Genomic DNA, 26,112 nt, shown 5'->3' with positions numbered 1-26,112 from the left:
AAGACAAGATAGATGGGCCTTGTTCTTTTCCAGGTTTGACTTCAAAGTAACCTACCGGCCAGGATCCCAGAATTTTAAGGCCAATGCTCTTTCTTGTTCCATGGTTCAAGATGAGAATCTTTACCCAAAAAAGTCCCATCATCGATCCTGTGTCCTTTTCTACCACCAATATTGTTCCTACCCCGCCTCTGGGAAAAATTTTCATAGCTCCAGCACTTTGGAAAATTGGGAGGCATGAGTCCAGTGAAGCAATTTCATGCAAACATTCTGGAGTTCAGAAGACTTTCAAATTTCTCCAAAAATCCTATTGGTGGCCTACTCTCAAGCAGGACATCCAAGAATTCATAGCTTCTTGTTCCAGAGGTGTAAAATGTCTCGCCGGACACCTGCCGGCCAACTTCAACCCTGGTTTCATCTGTCTATGGACTTCATTACTGATCTATCAATTTCTAATGGGTTCAACACCATCTGGATTGTAGTAGACCCAGTTGGTTCTCCAGTATGGCCCATTTTGTCCCTCTCACTGGAATACCCTCCGCTTCATAGCTAGCTCAATTGTTTATTCAGGAGATTTTTAGGCTTGATGGCTTGTCTTTAGAAATAATTTCCGATCGTGGGGTCCAGTTTGTGGCCAAGTGCTGGCGGACTTTGTGTTCAGCTCTTCAAGTGAAGCTCAAGTTTTCTTCAGCCTATCACCCCAAAACAAATGGCCAACCTGAAAGGGTGAACCAGTATTTAGAAACTTTTCTTCACATATTTATCTCATCATCACCATGGGGCAGTATGGTGGCATAGTGATTAGCACTTCTGCCTCACAGCACTGGGGTCATGAGTTCAATTCAAACCATGACCTTATCTGTGTGGAGTTTGTATGTTCTCCCCGAGTTTGCGTGGTTTTCCTCTGAGAGCTCCGGTTTCCTGCCACTCTCCAAAAAAAACATACAAGTAGGTTAATTGGCTGCTATCAAATTGACCCTAGTTTCTCTGTCTGTGTGTGTGTGTGTGTGTGTGTGTATGTGTGTGTGTGTGTATGTGTGTATGTGTGTATGTGTGTATGTGTGTATGTGTGTATGTGTGTATGTATGTGTGTGTGTGTGTGTGTTAGGGGATTTAGACTGTAAGCCCCAATGGGGCAGGGACTGGTGTGTGTGAGTTTTCTGAACAGCGCTGCAGAATTAGTGGCGTTCTATAAATAGCTGATGATGATCTTTACAAGACAACTGGAAAGAACTCTTACCCTGGGCAGAATTCTCCCACAATATTCAGTACCACTCCTCCGCTTGGTCTACACCCTTTTTTTTTTACAGTCTATAGTCTTCATCCCAGAACACCTGAGTTTCAGCCTCTTCCTTCCGCCATTGTACCTGCTGCTGATAACACCTAAGTTCGGTTCTCTAAAATATTGAAGGAAGTCCGTTCTTCCCTGTTAAAGGCTTCCTCTAATTACAAAAAATTTGCTGATCGCAAACATCGAGCAATACCCAGTCTCAAACCAGGGGATTGAGTCTGGCTCTCCACTCGCATCCTGAGGCTTAATGTTACTTCCATGAAATTTGCCCCAGCTGCATTGGTCCTTTTTCAATAGAGCAAGTCATCAGCCCAGTAGTTTACAAACTCAAACTTCCTCCATATCTACGAATCCCAAATTCCTTCTACATATCCTTGTTGAAACGTTTGGTCCTGAATAGGTTTCATTCTGCACTCCCTAAGACTCCTGAAATCCAAATTCAACGAGGAGTGGAGTATGAAGTTGAATGGAAACTAGATTCACGGAGTCACCATGGTTATCTTCAGTACCTTATTGATTGGAAGGGTTACAGCCCCGAAGAACGAGCCTGGATTAAAGCCACTGATGTATGTGCGCCATGCTTGATCCGTATCTTCCATGCAAAATTCCCTTTGAAGCCCAAGATGTCCAGGGTCCATCATCAAAAGTGTTGGGGTAGGGGGGGTACTATAACACCAGGCTCTCAGGTTCTGTCACTTACCTCTTTGCTGCCTTTCCAAGTTGTCCCTGTGGTCCTCAGGCTCTGCTGGTTTCAGACCTCTCTGAAAGATGCTGTCCAATCTGTCTCCACTTCATAGATCCCTCCATAATCAGAGTATGGGTGTGGCCATCTTGGATTTGGTCACATGATTCCTCTCAGCCAATCAGGTGATAACAGCCTCCATTTTAGATTCCCTCCAAAACCAGTTCATGGGAGCTGCCATCTTGAATATAGTCACTTGATCCATCTCAGCAACTCAGAGGGCTGCTTCTGCCCAGCTGACTGCAGCCTCCAATCAGGAATCAACAACAACTATAAAAGGACTTCCTGGAGCCCTTACCTGTTGCCAGTGCAACATTGTATTTCAGCTGCCAACCTGGTTCCCAGCAGTCTTGCTATTAATCCAGCTCAGACAGTGCAGTCTGCATTCCGGCTCCAGTCCGATTCAAACACTCTGATTTCATCCATTCTGGTTTCATTCCAGGTACTGCATTCCGGTTACACAATTCTGGTTCCAGTCCGTTTCCACTCCGGTCCAGCATTACGGTTCTTGTCTGCTCTCCTCTGCTAGTGTAATCACCATTTGCACTAGTCCATTCACTACCTGCAGAGGGACATTATCAGGCCACCCAGCTTTATCCATGTAGTCATCAGTCAAACTCCAGAGACACAACCTAAACTAGGTACAGACAGATCCTCAGGCGTGACAGCCAGATGCAGCACAGCAACCCAAAAAGATTGCGGAAACTCCTCTGCGTTTGACTGTAGGGAAGGTGTTCTTGTCATTTTGCTTTATGTAAATATAGGGATGATGTACTTTATAAAAATGTTTAAAGTGGTCTCACCTGTCCACAGGATATTCTCCCAGAAGGAATTTTGCTTATTCAGGTGTGTTTGGGCAATCTCCAGTTAGGTTTTCTTAGGTCTGTCTTCCAGCATTGGGCCCGTCCTACCATATAAACCCCCTTTCATTGAGTTGGAGATGGATGGTGCAAGTTTAAACAGTCTGAAGGTCAGCTTTAATCCAGTTTGATCCAGGTGCTTTATCAACTATTTAAACAATCCTGTACAGCAATCTCCAATCAAGTTTTCTTTCCTTGGAGGTTAGCTAGAGGGCCATGAGCTTAAACTACCTAACATTACGTACATTGAAAAAATATTTCAAACTACTTCTAAAAAAACATGCCAATAATTTTGTCCAGTCTATTTAAATATTTGGATGTGGAATACGATACAACTGAATACATTTTTCTGCTTGTTGTGTTTATTCTACTGCATATCAAACCATGTGGACACCAAATATTTTTTAGTTTCAACAATGTTCTAGAAAACAATGGTGCATTATGAGAAAAAATGCTGCAAGAGAACTACTATTTTGTCCCCAAATATAAAATACAATATATGTATTGCAATTTCACCATTTGCAGGATACTAGCTTGATGGAGACTATGGAGTCCTGAAGACCAACCATGTTCTTCTTAATATTGCAAAGATACTCCCAGGTGCCTGTAAACCTTATTAATTGAACCAAACCTAAAACATCATATGTCATAGTCATGGGATTAACAAGAATCATTATCATTACCATACCCTGGGTAGATGTAGTACCAACAACATGAATGGAACGGAACTCCATTATGAAGCACAAAATCGTTGAGATGCAGCACAACATGCTCTTTGGCAAGATAGTCATTTGCAGAGAAGCAGTTTTCAGCTTATAAATGGAATTGGGAAGAGTGAAGACATTTGTGATGTATGGACTAGATTTTGAGGAGCACTGCAAAAACGTGTTTTAATATGGCAGAAATGGGATAAAGAGGTGATGTGAACTCATTTTTAAAGATGTTCCTATGGCTATTTCCACACTGCAAATTGAGGATATTCTTTGCACTAGCTCTAAGCGAGTAGGATTCTTCTCTTGTGGTATACGTTTAATGGGGTGCACTATGCACCCTCCAGTTGCACTTTGAAGGAGAGGCGCATATATTAAGCAAACACAAAATTGTCATAAGTAAAATACAAATAAAATTCATGTTTCATTTAAGTTATCCTCATTCATGACTTGTGCATACTTTAGCAAACTATTGAAAAAATTATTTAATGAAAGAGGTGGCTCTAAAGTGTTAGAGCGTTTGGAATTTTGCTGTGTGCATCAGAATTATATTCCACGTCCCAAATAATGTAAATTCTAGTTTGCATTCTGAGATTGGAGACTATGGGCTATATTTACTAAGCTGCGGGTTTGAAAAAGTGGGGATGTTGCCTATAGCAACCAATCAGATTCTAGCTGTCATTTTGTAGAAGGTACTAAATAAATGAAAGCTTGAATCTGATTGGTTGCTATAGGCAACATCCCCACTTTTTCAAACCCGCAGCTTAGTAAATCTAGCCCTATATGTGTCCTTGAAATACGCTGCGTGGACAGTCTATATGCAACGATGCAAAATAAATATACTATATCTACCCCTGGAGAAAAAGATATTAAACATTTTTTGGAGTTACAGAACATACTGGTGTACTTTTATGGGAATTGGTGCAAATGTAACTGAAGAATAAATGTCATAACTCATAGCAGCCAATCAAAACCTGATATTTTCTAGAACAGTTTGAAAACAAACAAATAAAACAAGCAAAAAGAAATAAAATACATTTTCTGATGTCATAGGCTAAAACACTTTCCACAATTACCTGTGTAGCAGTTTTCATAAATTTCATGTTTAACTCCTTTCCATCTCAATTGGCCTAGTGTTTAAAGAAACTATTCTCCTAAATATTTATCATGGGGAATATTTTCCTACCACCATTGTAGAACACATACGGTATAATTTTATTCAAAAGTGTGCGAGACCTTCAGTACGGCATGGCCTATAAAAGTGTACAATTTACTTTGTTTTTAAATAAACTACCGCAATGCAAATTAGACATAATTACACAATTAAATGCAAAATTAATTACACTTTACTCATATATTTCAATAGTTCTCTACGAAAGGCCTTACCCATGACAGCTTGCTACGGCATGAATGCTCCCAAGTAGCAATGTAAGTTTTACACAAGAACTCATTCAGGACAATGTAGGCTCCTTCTGGGTCTGCGAGAAAGTTAAACTCTCCACAGGCTGTGGTATTTCCTCTTGCTAAAAAGGGGAAGAAAAAAAAATTAGCCCTCAATCAAAATTACTGAAATTATTGAGCATGCAAAACATTTTCCCCTCATAGTGACCATGACTAGAGTATGGTTTATTTCATTATTTTGCTTGAAATTTCCCCACAACAGTCAAAAGGAGCAGGTGTTAAAAAGGTCAGACATCCAGAGGTTTCTGGTAATTTTACTCAATGCCAATGTTATTAGTAGGCAAGAAATATAATAAATAGAAAGACTTTTTATTCTTTTCAGTAAAGGTGACGAACATAAAAGTGTGTGATTTTATCACAATTCAACTATGTTCTACATGTTTACCTACTGTTTAATTATGAATAAAACAGCCAAGTATGGATTATGGGTAAGAAAAGAAAGGTAGATTTTCCCTAGCTCCCCATTTTTAAACTCCAACCTTTGGGTTGAATAGTAAAATTCATTAAGTAGGAAATCAATTTGAGAATTCTACTTTCCATACCATTTAATCCAAATCCGTTTTGTACTTAAAGTGTGAAAAAATGGTTCTGGTTATTGGAGTCTGTTACATCTATTTCTTAAACTTACAGGCAAACATTCAGTAAACACATTTTTTATAATTTTTCTGGATTGCTTTCCAGCAATCATTTCAACTCCAGAAAAGTACTCCGTTACTTCTCCTGATATTAATGTAACCCCTGGGGATGCTGCAGTTGGACTTGAGCACCCAGGGGCTAATAATCACAATTGCATCAGTAAGAAAAGAGATGCATATAGCTATTTACCAGTCAAGGAGAAGGAACTACATCTCCCAGAAAGCTGTTATGAAGAGGGGGCGGAGCCTAAGAAGACTGAGAAACCAGAGGGCGGAGAGAGAGAGGGAGAGAGGAGCTTCCTGGGAGAGACTGAGCTGTGTGACCAGTTCAGATAGGTGACCCTAGGCAGAAGGGCACTGGATGAGTGATCTGAGCAGAGAGAGCAGTCTGCAGAGATATCAAAGCTCGGTGCAGTTCTGAACAGAACCTGCTGGAAGCCACAGTTTGAAGCTGTAGGAGGAGGTTTGCATGCATCTCTGAAGAAGGACATTTTACAAGTCAGCCATTTTGGAGATAATCAAGTTCAGACCTGTGACACACTGGTGCAGATAAGTTACTGGTTATTTTTATCTATCTGTTGTTGTTCAAGTGGGGTTTGGACTATATCTGGCCACAAGGGCTGAAGAGTTAGGGATAGATGGGTGGGCAGGTAAATATGCACCAAGTGTGTGTCTAATCAGCACTTGTGGAACTACAAGTCCCAGGATACAAATTAGAAAGGATTTTACAGTTGCTGCTAGAGGAGGGTCTGCATACTGTGACTGCTGTACCTCACTGCAAGTGATTTAAAGACCTCCAAAATCTGCAAACTGGACACATGATGTTTCCATGCCATGCTGCATACATACAGAAGGGCCCCAACTTGCAGTGCACTGCTCTATTTGTGTGGTGTGTTTGAATACTGCTGTGTGTGTTTGGCAGTACATTGTAGGGCTATAAGGGAAAATATATAAATTCACCCTGCAAGATATTCACAGTATCAGGAGCAAGTAAGATATCTGATATATTTTTTCATGTGTATAAAGCTGTGACAGTTAATGGTTATATTGTTATATATTATATTATATTGTATGCTGTTATTGATTTATTGCGAGTTTTTGTGTTAACTTGGTGTGCATAGTAAGAAGTGGTGCGCCACTTTCATCCACACTTGTTTTATTACTGTATTGTATTGTTTGCACTATTATTTCAAATTATACCAAAGTATATTTTTCTATAAAATTACAAAGCTGCATTTAGGATTTCCATTTAAATAAATGTGCCTGGCTGGCTTTTGCAGCACACATTTTGTCACAGAGTGTTAATACTGGGCAGGGGGTTTCCCGAATCTCCCCCTGGTGTATCTTTTGAACACCCCCCAGAAGAGAAAGCAGAGATTCGGGTGGAGGCACTGAAAACCAAGTACCAAGGTGAGAAGCATCTGCGTGGTTCAATATATATATATATATACCCTCACAACGCTTAATACACAAGGGGGTGTTACATTAATACTATAAATTATGTTTTCTATACCTTAAAATCTGACAGTTCTAATGGTTGCATGGCAAGCTGACTCCACCTCCACCCCCCACTACCAGTATTATGTACACAGATTAATCGCTGTCACAAAACAAAATCCTTAACATTAGTTGTATGGGGAAAAGAAAGTTGGGCGGGGTGGTCCCATCCTATGCTTATATACAGTTTAAAAGAGTTGTCCACTCTTGGGGGGGCAACCACCCTGAGAGAATTAACAAAAGTAATCACTATGTTTGAGAGTACTAGGCTAATCTTATTAAATAAATAACCTTAACATTAATCCACTCTACCCAAGCTTTAACCCTTGACTTTACAGTAGCCCTAGTTCTAACTGTAAACCTGGATAATGCTCTAGAAGAGCGAAAAGTTAAGACTTTTACATTTTCTATACAGGCCAACATGAGGCGTGCCTAGTGTGGTAGCTTGCAGTAAGCAGTGGTGAGCTTCTCATCTCAGAGGTTTGTTAAAAAAAAAAAAAAAAACTAATACACAAGTCCGCGAAAGGGACTGGGCCGATCTAGGATACATCCATAAAATAGGGTATACTCACATCAAAGTTATAAGAGGTAATAATTATAATATTTAGATAGAAAGGTTTAAGCTGTTTGGATGCAAAATGCAATAAGACAATTGATTACAGGCTGCACAGGTACCTACACATTGCAGTTAGTTCTGAAGGATGAGGTTTGTGAACATTTCAATCTGTCTGTAGAGCATGGCAACACTTGATGCCCAGGTGAATATGAAAGTTAACAAATAGAAGCTCAGGAGGGGCTTAGGTAACAATACAGCTAGGGACTTTAGGTATATGGATTCCTAAGGAGCATAGTATAGACTTCAGAGGATTCACAATAGGAACACATTGGAACGAAGCAAAAGAAAAGAGGAGATAGCTATAACGTTTTCTGCTGACATGCCCTGAGAGAATTATGGAAAGATGGAACAAGTTATAAAATCTATTTTTTTTTGCATAATTACTAGTACAACATATAAACAAAATCCACATAATTAACTTACATTCCATATTTCCACCCATTATGTACAGACTGTAAAGTTTCTCGGGAAACTTAGGGTCCATTTTAACTGCTATAGCCAAGTTGGTCAGCGGGCCTGTCGCCACCAAAGAGATCTAAAATACAGAATAAAAATAAAAAAAAAAAAAACAAAAAAAAAAAAAAACACACATACATACACACACGCACGACAAACTTTGAAATACAGCAACTAATGGTTCATAGATCACCTTATTCCTGCATGTTTGGCATATAATGCCAAAGTATTTAAATGCACAACAATTGTGACCAAGTGTTGCAGAAGAAATAGTGTTTTGACTATTCTTATATTAACGCTTTACATTACAACCTCACCTAACCATGTGTGCCAGTATGTAAATGTAAATTTGTCTTTGGTGTATATCCCAATGTGAAATCTGCAATGGTGTCCTTATTTGGACAGTGGTGCAGAGCTACAGAGTAAATTACAAGGGGGATGGGATTTAAAAAAAAAAAAAAGCCTTTCATCATTTCTCTAATGCATTAATGTCATAGATGGGATTCATGTTAAAAAAAAACATGAATCCCATCTATGATTCCTGTTTATCGTGTTGGTCGTGGTACAAGACTAAAGTTTAGGAAGGCTGTATAGAGATGCCACCTAAGAACATCCGAGATGTTATGGGTAACAAATCATTAGATTTTGAGGAAAATAGCAAGGTCATAGGTAACAAAGTATTAAATATTGGCTAAACACTATGAGACATTGCAAATTATATAATTCATTATTAATGAGAGTGGTTCATACCATAGTACCCTCAATGCTAACAAAGTAATAACAGAAATAGCACTACAGTACACACTCTTTTACAGCTACCTTGGCTATAAAATAATGGCAATTTTAACAGCGACAACTAGGACTAAGGATGTGCGGGCTCGGATTTACTAAATCCGAACAGCCCCGAACAGTGCGGATCCGAGCCCGATCCGAGCACTGTTTGGGTATTCCCGCCGATTGCAAAACTCAAAGGCTTTTCGTTATAATCCCGCCGTCGGATCTCGCGATACTCGGATTCTTTAAATTCCCCGGTTGCCGCCGCCATCTTCACTCGGGCATTGATCAGGGAAGCGGGAGGGTGTGTTTGTTAGTGGTGTCTTCTCTGTCCGGGTCATTCCTGTGGTTCTGTCCTGGTTAGTGCAGTGGTGCTGTGTCCTGTGCTCTGTCCTGCTAAGTCCATTGGTACTGCTATATATCAACTTTCACTGTTCCTGCAGTCTAAAAAAATTGGTACTGCTGTATAACTCCAGTCCAGTGGTACTGGCCTGTGCCGCATATAATTTTTAAAGCCATTGCCGGGTGTGTGGTTTAGGGGTACGCTCTCTTGTGCTGCATATAATGGAGTAAAAAAATTTGGATGATAAAGTAGGGAAAGATCAAGAACCACTTCCTCCTAATGCTGAAGCTGCTGCCACTAATCATGACATAGACAATGAAATGCCATCAACGTCGTCTGCCAAGGCCGATGCCCAATCTCCTAGTAGAGGGCATGTAAAATCCAAAAAGCCAAAGTTCACTAAAATTAGCAAAAAGAGAAACTTTAAATCATCTGAGGAGAAACGTAAACTTGCCAATATGCCATTTACGACACGGAGTGGCAAGGAACGGCTTAGGCCCTGGCCCGTGTTCACGACTAGTGGTTCAGCTTCACCCAAGGATCTAAGCCCTCCTCCCCCCCCCTCTAAAAATTTTAGAGAGTTAAGCTATCATCAAAAACACAGCAAACAACTCTGCCTTCTAAAGAGATGGCATCACAAATCCCCAAGGCGAGTCCAAGGGTGTTGGTGGTTGCGAAGCCTGACCTTCCCATAACTGTACGGGAAGAGGTGGCTCCTTCCACCATTTGCAGCACGCCCTCTGCATATGCTGGAAGGATCACCCACAGTGCAGTTACAGATTTGGCTAATGAAGGTGTCAATGTTGTACACCGGGAGGAGGATATTGATGTAGCTGGTGCTGAGGAGGAACTTGACGAGGAGGATGCTGATGTGGTTATCTTAAATGAGGCACCAGGGGGGGGGGGGGGGGGGGGAACAGTTGTTGTCCATGGGATGAAAAAGCACATCGTCATGCCTGGCCAGAAGACCAAAAAAATCCACCTCTTCGGTCTGGAATTATTTCTATCCCAATCCGGACAACAAATGTATTGCCATATGTACCTTATGTAAAGCTCAAATAAGCAGGATCTTGGCCACCTAGTGACATCCTCCCTTATACGTCACCTGAAGAACCTTCATAATTCAGTGATTAGTTCAGGAACTGTGGCTAGGACCATCAGCAGTCCAGGGACACCTAAATCCCTTGGTCCTGTTGTATTCACACCAGCAACACCCTCCTCGTCAATTTCCTCCTCGATCTCGATTGGAGATAGTCCTGCAGGCCATGTCACCGACATGACAGTCCTCTTCAATACGGGATTCTTCCGGAGGATACTGCAGTGCTATGCCTACTACTGCCGCTGCTGCTGGTAGTCGGTCATCTTCCCAGAGGGGAAGTCGTAAGACCGCTACGTCTTTCACTAAACAATTGACCGTACAACAGTCGTTTGCCATGAGCACGAAGTACGACTGCAGTCATCCCATAGCAAAGCGGATAACTGCATCCTTGACAGCCATGTTGGTGTTAGACGTGCGTCCGGTGTCCGCCATCAGTGGAGTGGGATTTAGAAGGTTTATGGAGGTATTGTGTCCCCGGTACCAAATCCCGTCTAGATTCCATCTCACTAGGCAGGCGATACCCGGGATGTACAGAGAAGTACGAAAAAGTGTCCTAAGTGCTCTGAAAGATGCGGTTGTACCCACTGTCCACTTAACCACGGACATGTGGACAAGTGGTTCAGGGCAAACTAAGTACTATATGACTGTGACAGCCCACTGGGTAGATGCATCGCTTTCCGCAGCAGCAGCTGCAGCTGCATCAGTAGCAGCATCTCCCAAACGCCTGCTCGTTCCAAGGCAGGCAATGTTGTGTATCACTGGTTTCAGTAAGAGGCACAACGCTGACAACCTCTTAGAGAAACTGAGGGAAATAATCTCACAGTGGCTTACTCCACTTACACGCTCCTGGGGATTTGTGGTGTCGAACAACACCAGTTACATTGTGCGGGCATTACATATGGGCAATTTCCAGCACGTGCCATGTTTTGCCCACACAATAAATTTGGTGGTACAGCATTACCTGAGGAGTGACAGGGGTGTGCAGGATATGCTTGCGGTGGCCCGCAAAATTGCTGGACACTTGGCATTCTGCCACTGCCTACCGCAGACTCGAGCAACATCAGAAAAGCCTGAACCTGCCCTGCCATCACCTCAAGCAAGAGGTTGTGATGCGCTGGAACTCTACCCTCTATATTCTGCAGAGGATGGAGGAGCAGCAAAAGGCCATTCAAGCCTACACAGCCACCTAAGACATAGGCAAAGGAGTGGGGATGTGCCTGAGTCAAGCGCAGTGGAGACTGATTTCCGTATTGTGCAAGGTTCTCCAGCCGTTTGAACTTGCCACACGAGAAGTCAGTTCCGACACTGCCAGCTTGAGTCAGGTGATTCCCCTGATCAGGCTATTGCAGAAGCAGCTGGAGAAAGTAAGGGAGGAGCTGGTAAACCATTGCGATTCCACAAAGCATGTAGCTCTTGTGGATGAAGCCCTTTGTACGCTTTGCCAGAATCCGAGGGTGGTCACTCTGTTGAAGTCAGAGGAATACATTCTGGCCACCATGCTCGATCCTCGGTTTAAAGCGTATGTTGTGTCTCTGTTTCCGGCGGACACAAGTCTACAGCGGTGCAAAGACCTGCTGGTTAGGAGATTGTCCTCTGAAGAGGACAAGTGACATGCCAACAGCTCCGCCTTCATTTTCTTCCACACCTGTGGCTGCGAGGAAACAGCTGAGATTTCATAAACGACCCGCTGGGGGGGATGCCGAGAACATCTGGTCCGGACTGAAGGACCTGCCAACCATTGCAGACATGTCTAATGTCGCTGCATTGGATGCTGTCACCATTGAAAAAATGGTGGAGGATTACTTTGCTGACACCATCCAAGTAGACATGTCAGACAGTCCTTATTCTTACTGGCAGGAAAAAAAAAAGGCAGTTTGGAAGCCCCTGTACAAACTGGCTCTATTTTACCTGAGTTGTCCCCCCCTCCAGTGTGTATGCCGAAAGAATTTTTAGTGCAGCGGGGAACCTGGTCAGTGAGCGGCGAAGGAGGTTGCTTCCGCAAAACGTTGAGAAGATGATGTTCATAAAAATGAATTATCAATTCTTCAATCAAGACCAGCACTGGCCTCCAGAGACTACAGAGGGACCTGTGATTGTGGAGTCCAGTGGGGACGAATTGATAATGTGTGAGGATGAGGAAGTACACACTGAAGGGGGCGAGGAATCAGAGGATGAGGATGACATCTTGCCTCAGTAGAGCCAGTTTAGTTTGTACAGGGGGGAGAGATGAATAGCTTTTTTTGTGTGGGGGCCCAAACAAACCAATCATTTCAGCCACAGTTTTGTAGGCCCTGTCGCTGAAATGATTGGTTTGTTAAAGTGCGAATGTCCTATTTCAACAACATCAGGGTGGGTAGGAGGGCCCAAGGACAATTCCATCGTGCACCTCTAGCAAACTGCCATCCTGTCTACCACTGCAGTGCCACTCCTAGATGGGCCACGTGTTTGTGCTGCCTACTTGTGTCGCTTAGCTTAGACATCCAGCTACCTCGGTGCAACCTTTTGGACTAAAAACAATATTGTGAGGTGTGAGGTGTTCAGAATAGACTGGAAATTAGTGGAAATGAATGTTCTTGAGGTTAATAATAGTGTAGGAGTGGAAAAAAAAAAAAACCAAAAATATGGATTTTAGCACTTTTTATGCTTTTTTTTAAAAAAAATCAGAACCCAAAACCAGAACCAAAACCTTTAGAGGGGCGTTTTGGCAAAACCAATCAGAACCCAAAACACAAAAAGTGGCCGGTGCAGACCCCTAATATTGATGGTCTTTTATTTTCTTGTTGCTTTTTTTAAATACACAAAAGTGGATGAACAGCCATGGTTACCCAATTCTGGCTAGCATGGCTGCAACAGGAAACCTTGATAACTTTGAAAGAGACGATTATTGAGGCAAGTGAAGCAGGAGCTTCAGTCACCAAAAAGCTCAGTTTACCAATATTTCGCATGCAACAAGGGGATATCAGCATGGAGCATTGAGGGAAAAACACATTGTCAGCATAGGGTTGAAGCACATTCTTGGGGATTGTGGTAATTGTGCAAATTTCAACCTGTGTTTTATCAAGAAAGGTCCACATATCAGGAAATAATTGCAGTACAAATGCATAAAGTGCTCAGCAAACCTGGTAATGTACGTTTGCAAATTAAGGGGTGAAGACTGCACAGGCAATGGACTACTGAGCAGAGAAGAAAGTTGATCTGGTGCAGATATTCTCTTAGAAGGTAAGGTCAATGCCAACTGCCACTTAATTGTACAGAGTGAACATCTTCACTGAACGTTGCAAAATGCATTGCCTGATGAGAGATGTGTCTTCTAGGACGATTCCCCAATACGCAGAGCATGCGTGGTCACCCAATAGTTTGATGAATAGGACATATCTATATAAGTCATGGCTTCTCTCATTCACCAGACTTCAACCCAATTGAGCATTTATGGAATATTGAGCAACTCCCGAGATAGTCAACCACAATCAACCAGTTGAGGGACTTTCTTGTGGAAAATAGTGCTCCATCCCTCTTCTGCTCATTCCTGTTTAAAGTGGCTTTATATTGTGGTTTCCATATTTTATTCATGAACTGTATTATAAATTAAAATGCAAAAAATACTGTATAATTTAACTTATGAAATCTTAGTGCATTTAGAGGAGGGTTACCTGGCCAGGATACTTCGATACCAATCGCTTCATGGCATCAACAGCATGTTCTTTTTGAATGTGTTCTAAACCAGGGGCATCAGGATCAGGTACGTCACCTAGACCATCTTTGCCATGAAAATCTGATGCATGCATGCTCTCTCCAAGGATTGATTTGGATGCTCCTCTGTAGACAGGAATCTATAGTCAGAAGAAAAAAAAAAAAGTGCTTTTAGTAGAAGTGGCACTCGGTGTCAAACTTACTTACATGAATTGTATTAGTGTAGACTACATTTTGGTGCCAGTTTCAATTAATCAGACATATTTTGATTGTGTAAGGACATGTCAAGCCTTGTCAGGGCAATAGTTTCAAGAGCCTGGTGATAGAAAAATATTGGTGATTTATTCATCAGGTTCCTTTTATGGATATTAGTCAATATGTGTATGGTCAAAAACGGGAGAAATAATGTTTCAGTATTTCAATCAAGCGATGGAAGGTGTGTTTTTGATTTAAAATATATATATATACATACATACACATACACATATATAAATACACATTATCATGAAAAATAATTTTTCAATGTCCAGTGCATAGTTACCAACTTTAACATAATTTCCAGGGACGGACAGAGAGACAGAGAGACAGAGAGACAGAGAGACAGAGAGACAGAGAGACAGAGAGACAGAGAGACAGGATGCGATGATCTGCAAGACTTTACCACAATGTAGTGGAGACTGCTGGTAACATTCTGCAACAGATTAGTCCTCTGTGGCACTGGAGAGCGGAAAGCAGATATTGCTGAAAATACTCTGCAGCAGGATAATGCAAAAACACTGTGGAGCTGAAAGCAGGTATAGAGTCACAGACAAGCCGAGTCAGGGGTCACAGGCAGAGGTGCAAAAATGGAGGGACGAGCAGAGGTCAATTCCAGGAGATCAATCAGGAGAGAACACAGGCACAGTAGCACAGGTAATGGTAGGAGACTACAGGCAGGAGAATATATATATATATATATATATATATATATATATATATATATATATATATATATATATATATATATATCCAACATAGTTCCTGGCAGACAGCAGTTGCAGGATGCAGATCGTGACAGTACCCCCCCTTTAAGGGCGGATTCCAGATGCTCAAATTACCAGGATCTGTCAAAAATGTATTTGGGCATGTAGCAGAGAGATCCTCTTTAAAGGATGGAATAGGTATAGAAACCTCGCCCAAAGTATGCAGAGACCCCAATGTTCCAATTCTTTTTAACTCTCTTTTAAAAGGAGTCTTTTTAAAGGACAAAGGGTTGTTCAACTTGAACAGAACATGAAGGCAACTCCAAGGCTTGGGTAACAGAAGACATAAAGAAGATGGCATAGAAGAGATGCTGGAAGTGGTGTTAGTCAGTGCTGGAGCATATTCTTTGATCACTGCCTCAGTAAAATGCTGCAAATCAGATAGGACTGGGTCTTTGGTCTCAATAAAAGGTATTTGCCCAATCTAATGCCCTCCCTCCAAAATTGGATAGCAAGAAGAGCACTTGCTTATATTGGCTGTCCTAGAGATTGAGTATGGAGGGAAAATAGGATAGGCAGAATTTTACGCAGTAAAATGTCCTATGTCCCCATCAAAGGTTGGTGGTGGAGATTCAAAAAAAGAAGAGTCATCAGTCTTGGCATCTTTAGATGATGGGGTAACAGAAACCTTGAAGGGGGGGGGGGGGAGCTTAGATTGAGAACAAGGGTCCCCGACTGGGACGGCAGGAACCAGTTTGGCCTGGGCGGACGACTTGGCAGGAGGCCCAGACTGGGAAGCACTGTGAGAAGCCTCAACTTGGGCTGGACCATAATGGCAGGTAACATCTGTTGCAGGCTGTAGGGGCAGCACCCTCTCTGAACCAGGCTGTAACTCAGGAACAGGAGGCAGCAGCTGGCGCCTCAGCACAGGCAGCTGGAGCTTGCGCCTCAGGGCAGACGGCTGGAGCTGGCCTTCTAGGCCTCATCCCAGGGAGCAGAACGGGCTGCAATGGGAGGTGCTGTGTAAATAAATCTGGACTGCGAAGGAGAGCAAACTGGAGACAGTTCTGTAGGATGTAGTGGTCTGCGAAGTGGACAGTCTTGTTAAAAATGTACATCACTGGCACAGTAAAGACATAGTTTATCTGCGCCATCGCTCTTCGGACAGGTGGGGGTGTGGAGCATTCGAGAACCTGGAGTTTGCTACACCACGGTTCCTAGTAGATGGTAAACTTGTAGAGACATTTTTGAGAGGTGATGCTTGCACAGATAAATTTGGTTGTTCCCTGGGTGTATCCAATTCTGGGCAAAGGTATGTTGATTCCACTTTATTACTAGGTACAGACTTTGGAGGATGTACTACAGCAATGACTCTCTCCCCGGAAAAAGAATTTGCTAGTCCAGAACTAGTGTTGGAGCAAGTAGTACTTGGAATGGAGACTGAAAATTGTTTAAGCACCTTAATTGACAAAGAAGAGACTTGAGAAATTTGAGAGCAGAGTTGGAAAATCTTGGAGCATCTGAAAAAGGGAGATTTCAGAAGGAATAGTATCCATGGTCTCAGGACATTGATCACTGAGTTAATAAACCAGTACCCTGGGAATCCTCAAACAAGGGTGGAAAGCGTGCAACTGCAGGCTCAATTTTGTGGCCCGATCATACTGTCAGAATTCCCAACATGAAACCACAGAGAGATTGCAGTTAACAAAGTGGTTTTTCTTAACACCAGTTACACAGGTTTCAAGATGCAGTATGGTAGGGTATGGCAGAAATAGTAAAAGAACTCAGTTAACAACAGATGCTGAATGTAATGGTCTTCAAGACTTTACCACGAGGTAGTGGAGACTGCTGGTAACATTCTGCAACAGGTTTGTCCTCGGTAACACTGGAGAGTTGAAGGCAGTTATTGTTGGTAATACTCTGCAGCAGAGTAACGCAGAAACACTGGAGAGCTGAAAGCAGGTACAAAGTCACAGACAAGCCGAGACAGGGATTACATGCCGGGGTGCAAAAACGGAGGGACGAGCAGAGGTCAATTCCAGGAGATCAAATCAGGAGAGAACACAGGCACAGCAACACAGGTAATGACAATAGATGATCTGGCCGAGACTGCTGGGAAAAGCAGGCGTTTTTTAGGCCAGAGGCAGGTGTTAATCATCCTAGAATAACAAGGCCGTTCTGGACGGTAAGAGAGCAGCCTGGGTACCACAGTGGCCCCTTTGTTGGAACAGTGGTACTACAGGCAGGGTATGTGTAAAATTATATATATATATATATATATATATATATATATATATATATATATATATATATATATATATATATATATATATATATATATACACACACACACACACACACATACATACATACATACACATACAAAAAGGAGGTCCAACATAGTTCTTTGCAGACAGGAGTTGCAGGATGCAGATTGTGACATGTACATGATCTGCTTAATTGTACCAACTCAAGAGCAGTCTCTTGACTATAAAGCACAAACAAATGGATGCATTTTAAATGCTTCCCTTCAATAAACATTAATATATAAAATGCCCATATAGGAATAGATGGTAAGAATTGAAGCAAACATGTATTATATATAAATAATTCTTATTTCATAATAATTATGATGACAGGGAAAATCCTATAGACCTGCGGCAACTATATTAGTACTCAACATTGCATCAACTGATCATAATTGAATGAAAATCCATTTGCGTGCCCTATCTTGATAGAAATCACTGTGTATGCTCCAAAACAAAATTTATGCCAATAATTGCAATTATGTCTAAATGCAAATGACACTTACAAGAGCCTACAACTTGAATAGCAGAATAAGGGTGGGAAGATTCCACTTCAACAGTAAGATGGGCCAAGAGCTGCTTATTACCATAGAGCAATTACTTATTAAACAGAGCAGATTCCACTCACACCTCTATTCAGGGGAGCAACGCAATACATTCACATACACTTTTTCCTCCAGTCCACTTCTGACTCCCCCATGTTTGCGTCTCCTGTGTGTCCACTCCCCCTGTGTATGTGTGTCTCCATCCTCTTCCTCCATCTCTTTGTGATATCGCTCTCTCAAATTTTGTATATGTGCCCCCTTCCCCTTTGTGTGTATAGGTGGTCTCAGGTTTCTTGAAAGTAATGGAGAATGAGCAGTCTGTTCTAATATAGTTGTTTTTGTTCCATTATAGTTGTTTATTAGATACAGCTTACAGAATAATGGTCTGAGAATAATGGTCTGAGTGATGACAGCACTCAAATTTTTATAGGGTACAGGTACAAAATGATATAATGTTAATTGGTGCCAAGCTAATTAATTGTCATTATGATAACTTCAAGAAAATCTTAATCCTTATTTAGACATTGCCCTGCTGACATTTCTATTCTTTTATGAGATATTATTCATTTTATTATGCTGACTTAACTTCTATATTTATTCTTATCTCTATCCTATCTATATCCTTTTGCTCATTTGTCCCTTTAATTTCCTGACCCTTGTCCTTCCTGTGATTTATTTTTTTGACATCGACACACTATTTCTTTGTTTTTCACTGTGGGTCACACTGACATTTCTTCTTAACATACCAAGTAATTAATGAGATGATATGTGTGTGTATGTGTATAATAAAAATATAATATATAATATATATATATATATATATATATATATATATATATATATATATATATATATATATATATATATATATATATATATATATATATATATATATTACACACACCCCATCATCATCATTTATTTATATAGCGCCACTAATTCCGCAGCGCTGTACAGAGAACTCACTCACATCAGTCCCTGCCCCATTGGAGCTTATAGTCTACATATACATATACATACACACACATATAACAAAAAGTGGAAAGACAAAAAGGTGCTCAGTGTAAAACAGGAAAATCACGTGAACAATCGTACTTAAATATTTGTAAATCACATACAGTAGGCTGCTTCGCTTAAAACACCAAATTGCAGGTGTAGAACCTACGGGGACAAAAGAAAGAAAAGCGCCAAACATAATGTGATATCATAAAAAAATAACCAATAATTCAAATTGGCCTCGTACCAGAAATATATAGTATATTGGCTTATCTGAAAGATATCCCACTGGAATCCTGATCTCCTTTTTGTGTAAATTACACATTCTATTTGATAGATTCCATACTAGGACTCAAGAGAAAATAGCAAAAAAATGTGTAGTGCGTTTATGACAGATAGATAATGCTCATAGGATAAAATCCAATTTTAATCATAGCTGTATACATAAAAGACAATAAAATGCCCGTACATTGGGTATAAATAAAGCAGGCTTATTTGTAAAGTAGAGGTTTCAAATGTCCTTTTAGAAGCCTCTCTGGCCGCGGATAACAAAGCCTCCTTTTCACCACTGATTAATAATCACAGAAACCAATGCTCCCTTGAAACGTTTCGTCTGCAACAGAATGGTTTGAAATGTTCCTCCTCAGAGCAAACAGACAGGGTGTGGCTGTCTTCGTGCACCAAGTCTTAAAACCTCCTGTACACAGAGTTATGGGCTCCCAAAAAAACCATCAGAAAAACAGTGACTTTTGCAAAACACGAAGTGGGGAAAAAAGGGCGAGATTTTGAAATTTAGATTACCAATTTTTAATTTTTCCTTCTTTTTTCTTAAATTTGGCATGCGCACCTGTGGAAAGTTCTCCACTTGTACTTTTCAGTTTAATAGCTCTAATACTTTTTAAAATGTAGCCCCTCAAACAACATGCCCCCCTCTCACAGATCTAACATGGTGGAATGCCGCTTATTAGATGCAACATTAATATAATGGCATGACTGTGCCTATATATAAAACAAAAGCCAAAGTACACGTGACAGAAAAAACCCTTCACCCTTGGGCCAATAATAGAAGTAGCCATTCACTTGCAAATATGAAGATACCAACCTTCTCCCATGCCAAGCTGTGGGTTCCAGCAGCAACAATGGACCATTGCATTGCACCCACAGGTCGGTACTTCACAAATGGAGACAAAAACAAGGCCGTCCTCACACATTTTTTGGTTACAATTTAACCGCAGACGCACAACAGTCCAGCTCTAGTGGCAGTGGTGTGATCTCAGAAGAAGGGAGTACAAGGCCTGCAATGTAATAGTGCCATTTCAGATTCAGTATGCGATTAAAACTCCCAGGTTGAGTCCGTATGAAAGTGGTGTAGAGATGTGCTTATATGGCCCATGTGTTAATTTGAATATTCCATATCGCAACCTAACATTATGTGGATGTCTATGTATGTGTGGGACAGTGATCACATTTATCAATAAACCAATGTGTCATATTTATTCCGACACCTCCACCAAAGATGCTGTGGGGCGAGGGAGAAGGACAATATTCTCCCATATTCACCATCACCTGAAGATTCGGAAGAGGAGGCACAGGTGACTGCTGAAGAATACAAGTATCTTGATGTTATAATGTAATTTTTTTTTGTCTTTTGGCAGCCTAAAAGTGTAGTCCTCAGAAAGACTTTCTTTACCAAATGTGATGTTCAATAGCCCTAGGCAAAGTTTGTCATTACACAGGTGTCTGACATCATGGGCCTAAAAAGTGTTTGTTGCCAAGCATGTGCCTCCAAAAGTAGTAGTCCTCTGACTACTACTGTGTTCAGCATACCATGAACCTTTCAGAGAATTGTTAGTGTACCACTTGAGAACTCGGTTGACGTTGGAAAATGTGTGAACGAAGTACAACCATAGAGCCAAGATATGCTTTATCAAAGTACTAAGTTTAACAATTCCAGCCCACTCACCACCAGTTTTAAGCTCCCATACCTATTATTCCACACCTAAAATCCTAAATCAAATCCACCTTTCCCAGGTCTTGATACCAAAAAAAACACTTGTATTAAAAAAAATAATGATCAAAAATATTAAACTTCATCATCATTTATATAGCGTCACTAATTCTGCGGCGCTGTACAGAGAACTCATTCACATCAGTCCCTGCCCCATTGGAGCTTACATCTAAATTCCCTAATATAGGCACACACATACCCAGACAGACAGAGATTATTCAAATTAAGAGTAATTTTATTTTTGTTAATTTATTATAACTTTTTTTTTTTTTTAGAGCCTGGGAAGGGAGGGAGGTTTCTGGACAACTGGAACCCCCAAGTTCACCACCCTTACATGTTCTTAGACCTACCACCAAACACACCACACAGAAGAATAGACTATCATCCCAGCTCTATTCATAGATAATGTATACAAAATGTAAAAGTTTACAAACATAAACCAATATTGCAGTTGAAAAGATAATACTTGCAAATTCATTCAACTTAAGTGAAAATCTACTAAAGATCCTTTTCCAACCCTTAAATCAAAATTGACATTCATTTCTCTACATGAATTAGATTTTATTTGATAAATAGTTATTTTAATAGATATTGTGACCTAAACAGACAAAGTGTTATAGAAATGAATGTGGAGATGATTTATATACTGAACAATGGCTGGCAAAGTACCATACCATTGTATTATCATTGCGCAGTGACCCTAAACCTCACTCCTGATATTTACTTAATTTCTTTGTATGTAACATCACTATATTTCCCTAAAGAATGATTTGATAAATGTTATGCATAAGTAAAAGTGTAATTATTAAGTGTGTTTATTGTCAGTTAAAAAGCACAGAACATTTACCAAAATATCATCCTTAAGACAATACAAATATGAGGTCCATTACCCAGAAATCTTGGGACTGTAATTGGAATACTGCATGTAAAATATGCCAAGTACAGTCAAAATATCCCTGCATTGACATATTTATCAAACGGTGTAAGGATGGTCCTAACTTGAGGACACACTTTGTGATCATAACTGTGTATGACAATCCCCTCCTGATTATACTCAGCAGTGGTGCTCCTCATAGACTGTAGAGGCTCTATGTGATCCCTACTATGCGTATGCCATTTCTCTCATCATTATATTGTATAGCAGTGCTCCTAGTAGTGACCGGAGGAGAGGCTTTCTGTGATCGTGCTGTGGGTAGGACATACCCCATCTCATTTCTCCTCTTCCATATCCTACTGTTCATCTTTCAAATACATAGTACTTTCTTTTATATGCAACACTTTTACATTTGTCTCCAAAATCATAAGCTATCCACCAGGGTCTCGGACGGGGGTGTGGAGTGGAAAGTGGGATTGCGGAAAGAGGAGGTGTGAGGGGTGGGGGGGGGGGGCTGTCTGTTTCATTTGTACTGGGCCCTACAATTTCTGATGGCAGCCCTGCAGAAGTCACATTGAAATAAATGGACCAAATACAATGAATGATGAAAGGGGCACCCAAACCCTTAACCAACCGATACATATGATCTGCATTACAACAAAGATCATGAATTCCCACAGCTATGGTTAAAAGTTGCCCTAGCTACATTGACAGTGTTGCGCTACTACCTCAATGGGGAGGGATCTTGCTAATACAGTGGGTTCGGGGCTTAACACTCATTGGGCCTGATTCATTAAGGATCTTAAATTAAGAAGTTTATTATTTAAGTCTCCTAGACAAATCCATGTTACAATGCAAGGGGTGCAAATTAGTATTCTGTTTTGCACATAAGTTAAATACTGACTGCTTAGAAGTGACAAGTTTCTTTTGCCCTCTGAACTGTAGAGACTGAAAATAAGTTGCTTTAGCTTGTTTATGCCATGTTTAAAAGGGTTGTAGTTTTTGTATGTAAATCCCCTTAGGCTGAGAAGTACTTGGTGGGCTACATGCCATAGTAAAACTCTCTACTTTCCAACCCAGGAAAAAGGGATCACTATATAGTGGTGGGATCAGAGGATTTGGAAATGAAGGGGCTCCATCCAAAAGGAGTGTGTGTGTCCAGTGTGTGTACTATTTGTGCAGGTGTATCATTGAACATAAAGGGCCTGAGTCATTAATGAAAGTAAGGCAAAAAAAAGGAATACGTTTTCTCCTGGACAAACCATGTTACAATGCAAGGGTTGCAAATTACTTTATTTTGCAGATAAGGAAAATACTGGATGCTTTTTCATACACAAATACCTAGTAGCTTTATTTTTACAACGAATTTTAAAGTTGAGCTAGGACATGCTCTACCCAACTATAAATCTGGCCCCACATTTTTAAACCTCTCCAAAGCAACATGGTTTTGCCCGGGTGCAAAGTTACTCCTTTTTTATGCTTTACTCTCATTCCTTAGTGACTCAGCCCCAATATGTCTAGAAAGTAGTAGAGGCACATTTACACTTCAGCCCTCCTAGACTAGTAGGGTTAGGACAATCTAGCAATACAACTTCTTTTTGTCTTGAATTTTTTTTTTATTTTTATTTTTTTTATTATCACCAGGATAAGCCGACAAGTGGCAATTATACTTATTGCCGCGATGAGGATAATAAATAGGGCCTAAATAGGGCCTAAAAATTTGAAACAGTGGCTTAGTGGTTAGCACTTCTGCCCCACAGCACTGGGGTCATGAATTTCATTCCTGACCATGGCCTTATCTGTGTGGAGTTTGTACGTTCTCCCTTTGTTTGTGTGGGTTTGCTCCGGCTTCCTCCTACACTCCAAAAAACATAGTAGATTAATTGGCTGCTATCAATTGACATCTGTGTGCGTGTGTGTGTGTGTGTGTGTATTCATATGCTTGTGGGGGCATTGACCTGTCTACATACCAACACTTTGGGGACCTGAGTAGTAGTGGGGACAAAAATTGAGGTCCACACAAAGCTTCCCAAGGCTAATCAAGGGGGCCTTGCTGATATGCTCAGCATAAAATCTGACATATCCCAGTGAGTCAGTTACTTTTGCCAGAACAAAGTGTGTGTGTGTGTGTGTGTGTGTGTGTGTGTATGTGTGTGTGTGTGTGTGTGTGTGTGTGTGTGTGTGTGTGTGTCAGTCAAACACAGAGGGTTGGAGAGACGATGTGGTGTCTGTCCAAACGGTATCCAGAAAAAGTGACAGCTACAGGGCGTATAACAAAAAGCAGTACTGCCTGTACTGTGAGAATCCCCTTTCAAAAATAGCCCGGCACATGGAGCATGTTCACCACAATGAGACTGAAGTAGTCTGGGCCATGTAATTTCCCAAGCACTCGAAAGAAAGGTGCATCCAATTGACACCTTTTTGCAATAGGGTAAACTTTGCACACAACGCTGAAGCAATGAGTACAAGACATAGTGATCTGGTCCTGTGCAAACTTGCAGACAGAGATGGATGCCAAAGACTTAATGCACTATGCAGCCTGCCAAGGCTTGTTTGCAAGGAAATACCTGTGACAATACATAAAGAGATGTAAGCTAAACCAAAGGGACAACAAGCTCACACCTAGCAAAAACAGTCACTGTGCGCCTTTGCTCAGCCTGTTCCACTTGATATGAGTGGTGGCTTTTGGAAGCTCTTGCATGACATGACACAGGATGAAGTCTTACTCGTCGTCAAAAATGACTGCTGCATCATGCATCGGTTCAGATGTTGGCAGGCACGGGGACATCTGTCAGAAGCTTTGAGAAATGGGCAGACTACTGCTACAGGCCAGAATAGCTACCCTTTGGAGAGGACGGAAGACTTTACCACCCCATCGAACCTTTTTGCACGTAGTAGACGCTGTTAAGCTGGCTATGATGAGGAGACAGGTACATTTAAGACATCCTCGCTGGAACTCAAGGTTGGGCACAGCCTGCAAAAAAAAGTGAGCATTGTGGAGTGCCGAGCCATGATGCACTGCTGCGGTTGAAAACACATGAAACTTCAGGAAGATATACGAGGAGAGATGGAATGAGTTGATCTCATCGGCTGCCTTGAAAACTCTTAAAGAGTCCAAGTGGAACATGTCTCAGCTTTTACCTTTCACAAAAGATGTGGAACAAAAAATGCACTTGTACCTCGATGAGAAGCAGCAGGAATACCGAAGTGGATTATCCATTGAGCCTATGATTAACCACTGGGTACTGCTTGCAAAATTCACCTGGTGCAGGTGATCTTGTTCGATCGAAGAAGGGAAGGGGAAGTTTCTAAAATGCTGCTGACTACCTTCTCCTCAAGAGACACTTCGAATCTTCACAAAGATGTGGCACGAGCACGTTCCGAGGTTGAGAGGATGTTTTGCCGGCACTTCACTCGCATTGAAATCCTAGGGAGAAAAGTCCCCATCCTGTTCACAGCAGCCATGCATGCTGCAATGGAACTTCTTGCAGAGAAGCGTGAAGAATGGGGAGTGGATATCCAAAATATCTACATGTTTTCCAGATCAGCTGTCTTTTCACACTTCATAGGCTTTGATTGCATACGACTGCCTGAGTGAGGGGCTAAACATCCCCACAAGCTGTCTTCCACGAAGCTTTGAAAGCATGTTGCCACTCTCTCCAAGGTCATTAACCTAATAGACACAGAACTGGATAAGTTGGCAGGATTCCTTTTGCACGTCATTGTCACACGCCGCACTCCCACTGTCTCCTCGCGGGAGCCGGCGTGTGTACCCGCTGCCTCCCGCTAGGTCCCCCATGGCCTCTCACTTCTTTTTACTTACCTGCTTCCACGCTGCTGCAGTCCATCCAGTGCTGCGCCTCTCCTTCCTCTCCGGTGCTTACTGGTTCTACGTATGCGCAGAACGCCCTAACCCTTTTCTGTATTCCTACTGCCCTCTATTGGCTGCCTAATTGGAACTACACTATAAATTACCTTCTGACCTGAAATCTGTGCTGGTTCTGTCAGTCAGTCTCTGACTTCCGTATTGAATACAGCTCCTGTGTCGTTTCAAGTTCCCGGGGATTCCTACTCTGCCATTCCGAGTTCCTGCACCTCCGGGCCGCTACGCTGCAGTATATTCCGCTATTAACTCCAGGTGCCTATATCGCATCATCATCGCTGCCACCTCCAGTGGCAATGCGACAGGCTATCTGGTAGATCCGCTTCTAGCAACATCCCTTGGCTCATCTCCTCGCCAGTAGCAACGC

At 41.5% G+C, this 26,112-nt stretch overlaps 1 protein-coding gene across 2 annotated transcripts in view; it reads right to left on the bottom strand.

Moving 5' to 3' along the window:
- The window catches only part of LOC142158729 (nucleoside hydrolase-like), a 40,550-nt gene that overhangs the window by 3,359 nt on the left and 11,079 nt on the right, over positions 1-26,112 (bottom strand). For both annotated transcript variants that reach the window (XM_075212968.1, XM_075212966.1), the window contains exons 3-5: positions 14,132-14,311; positions 8,233-8,344; positions 4,987-5,123 (exon numbers count right to left, since the gene is read on the bottom strand). In XM_075212968.1, the coding sequence (XP_075069069.1) occupies positions 4,987-5,123; positions 8,233-8,344; positions 14,132-14,311 (429 nt within the window). The remainder of the gene's footprint in view (positions 1-4,986; positions 5,124-8,232; positions 8,345-14,131; positions 14,312-26,112) is intronic.

This window comes from Mixophyes fleayi, chromosome 5, assembly GCF_038048845.1.
Source record: "Mixophyes fleayi isolate aMixFle1 chromosome 5, aMixFle1.hap1, whole genome shotgun sequence".
NCBI lineage: Eukaryota > Metazoa > Chordata > Amphibia > Anura > Limnodynastidae > Mixophyes > Mixophyes fleayi.
This window is presented reverse-complemented; position numbering and strand designations above follow the sequence as displayed.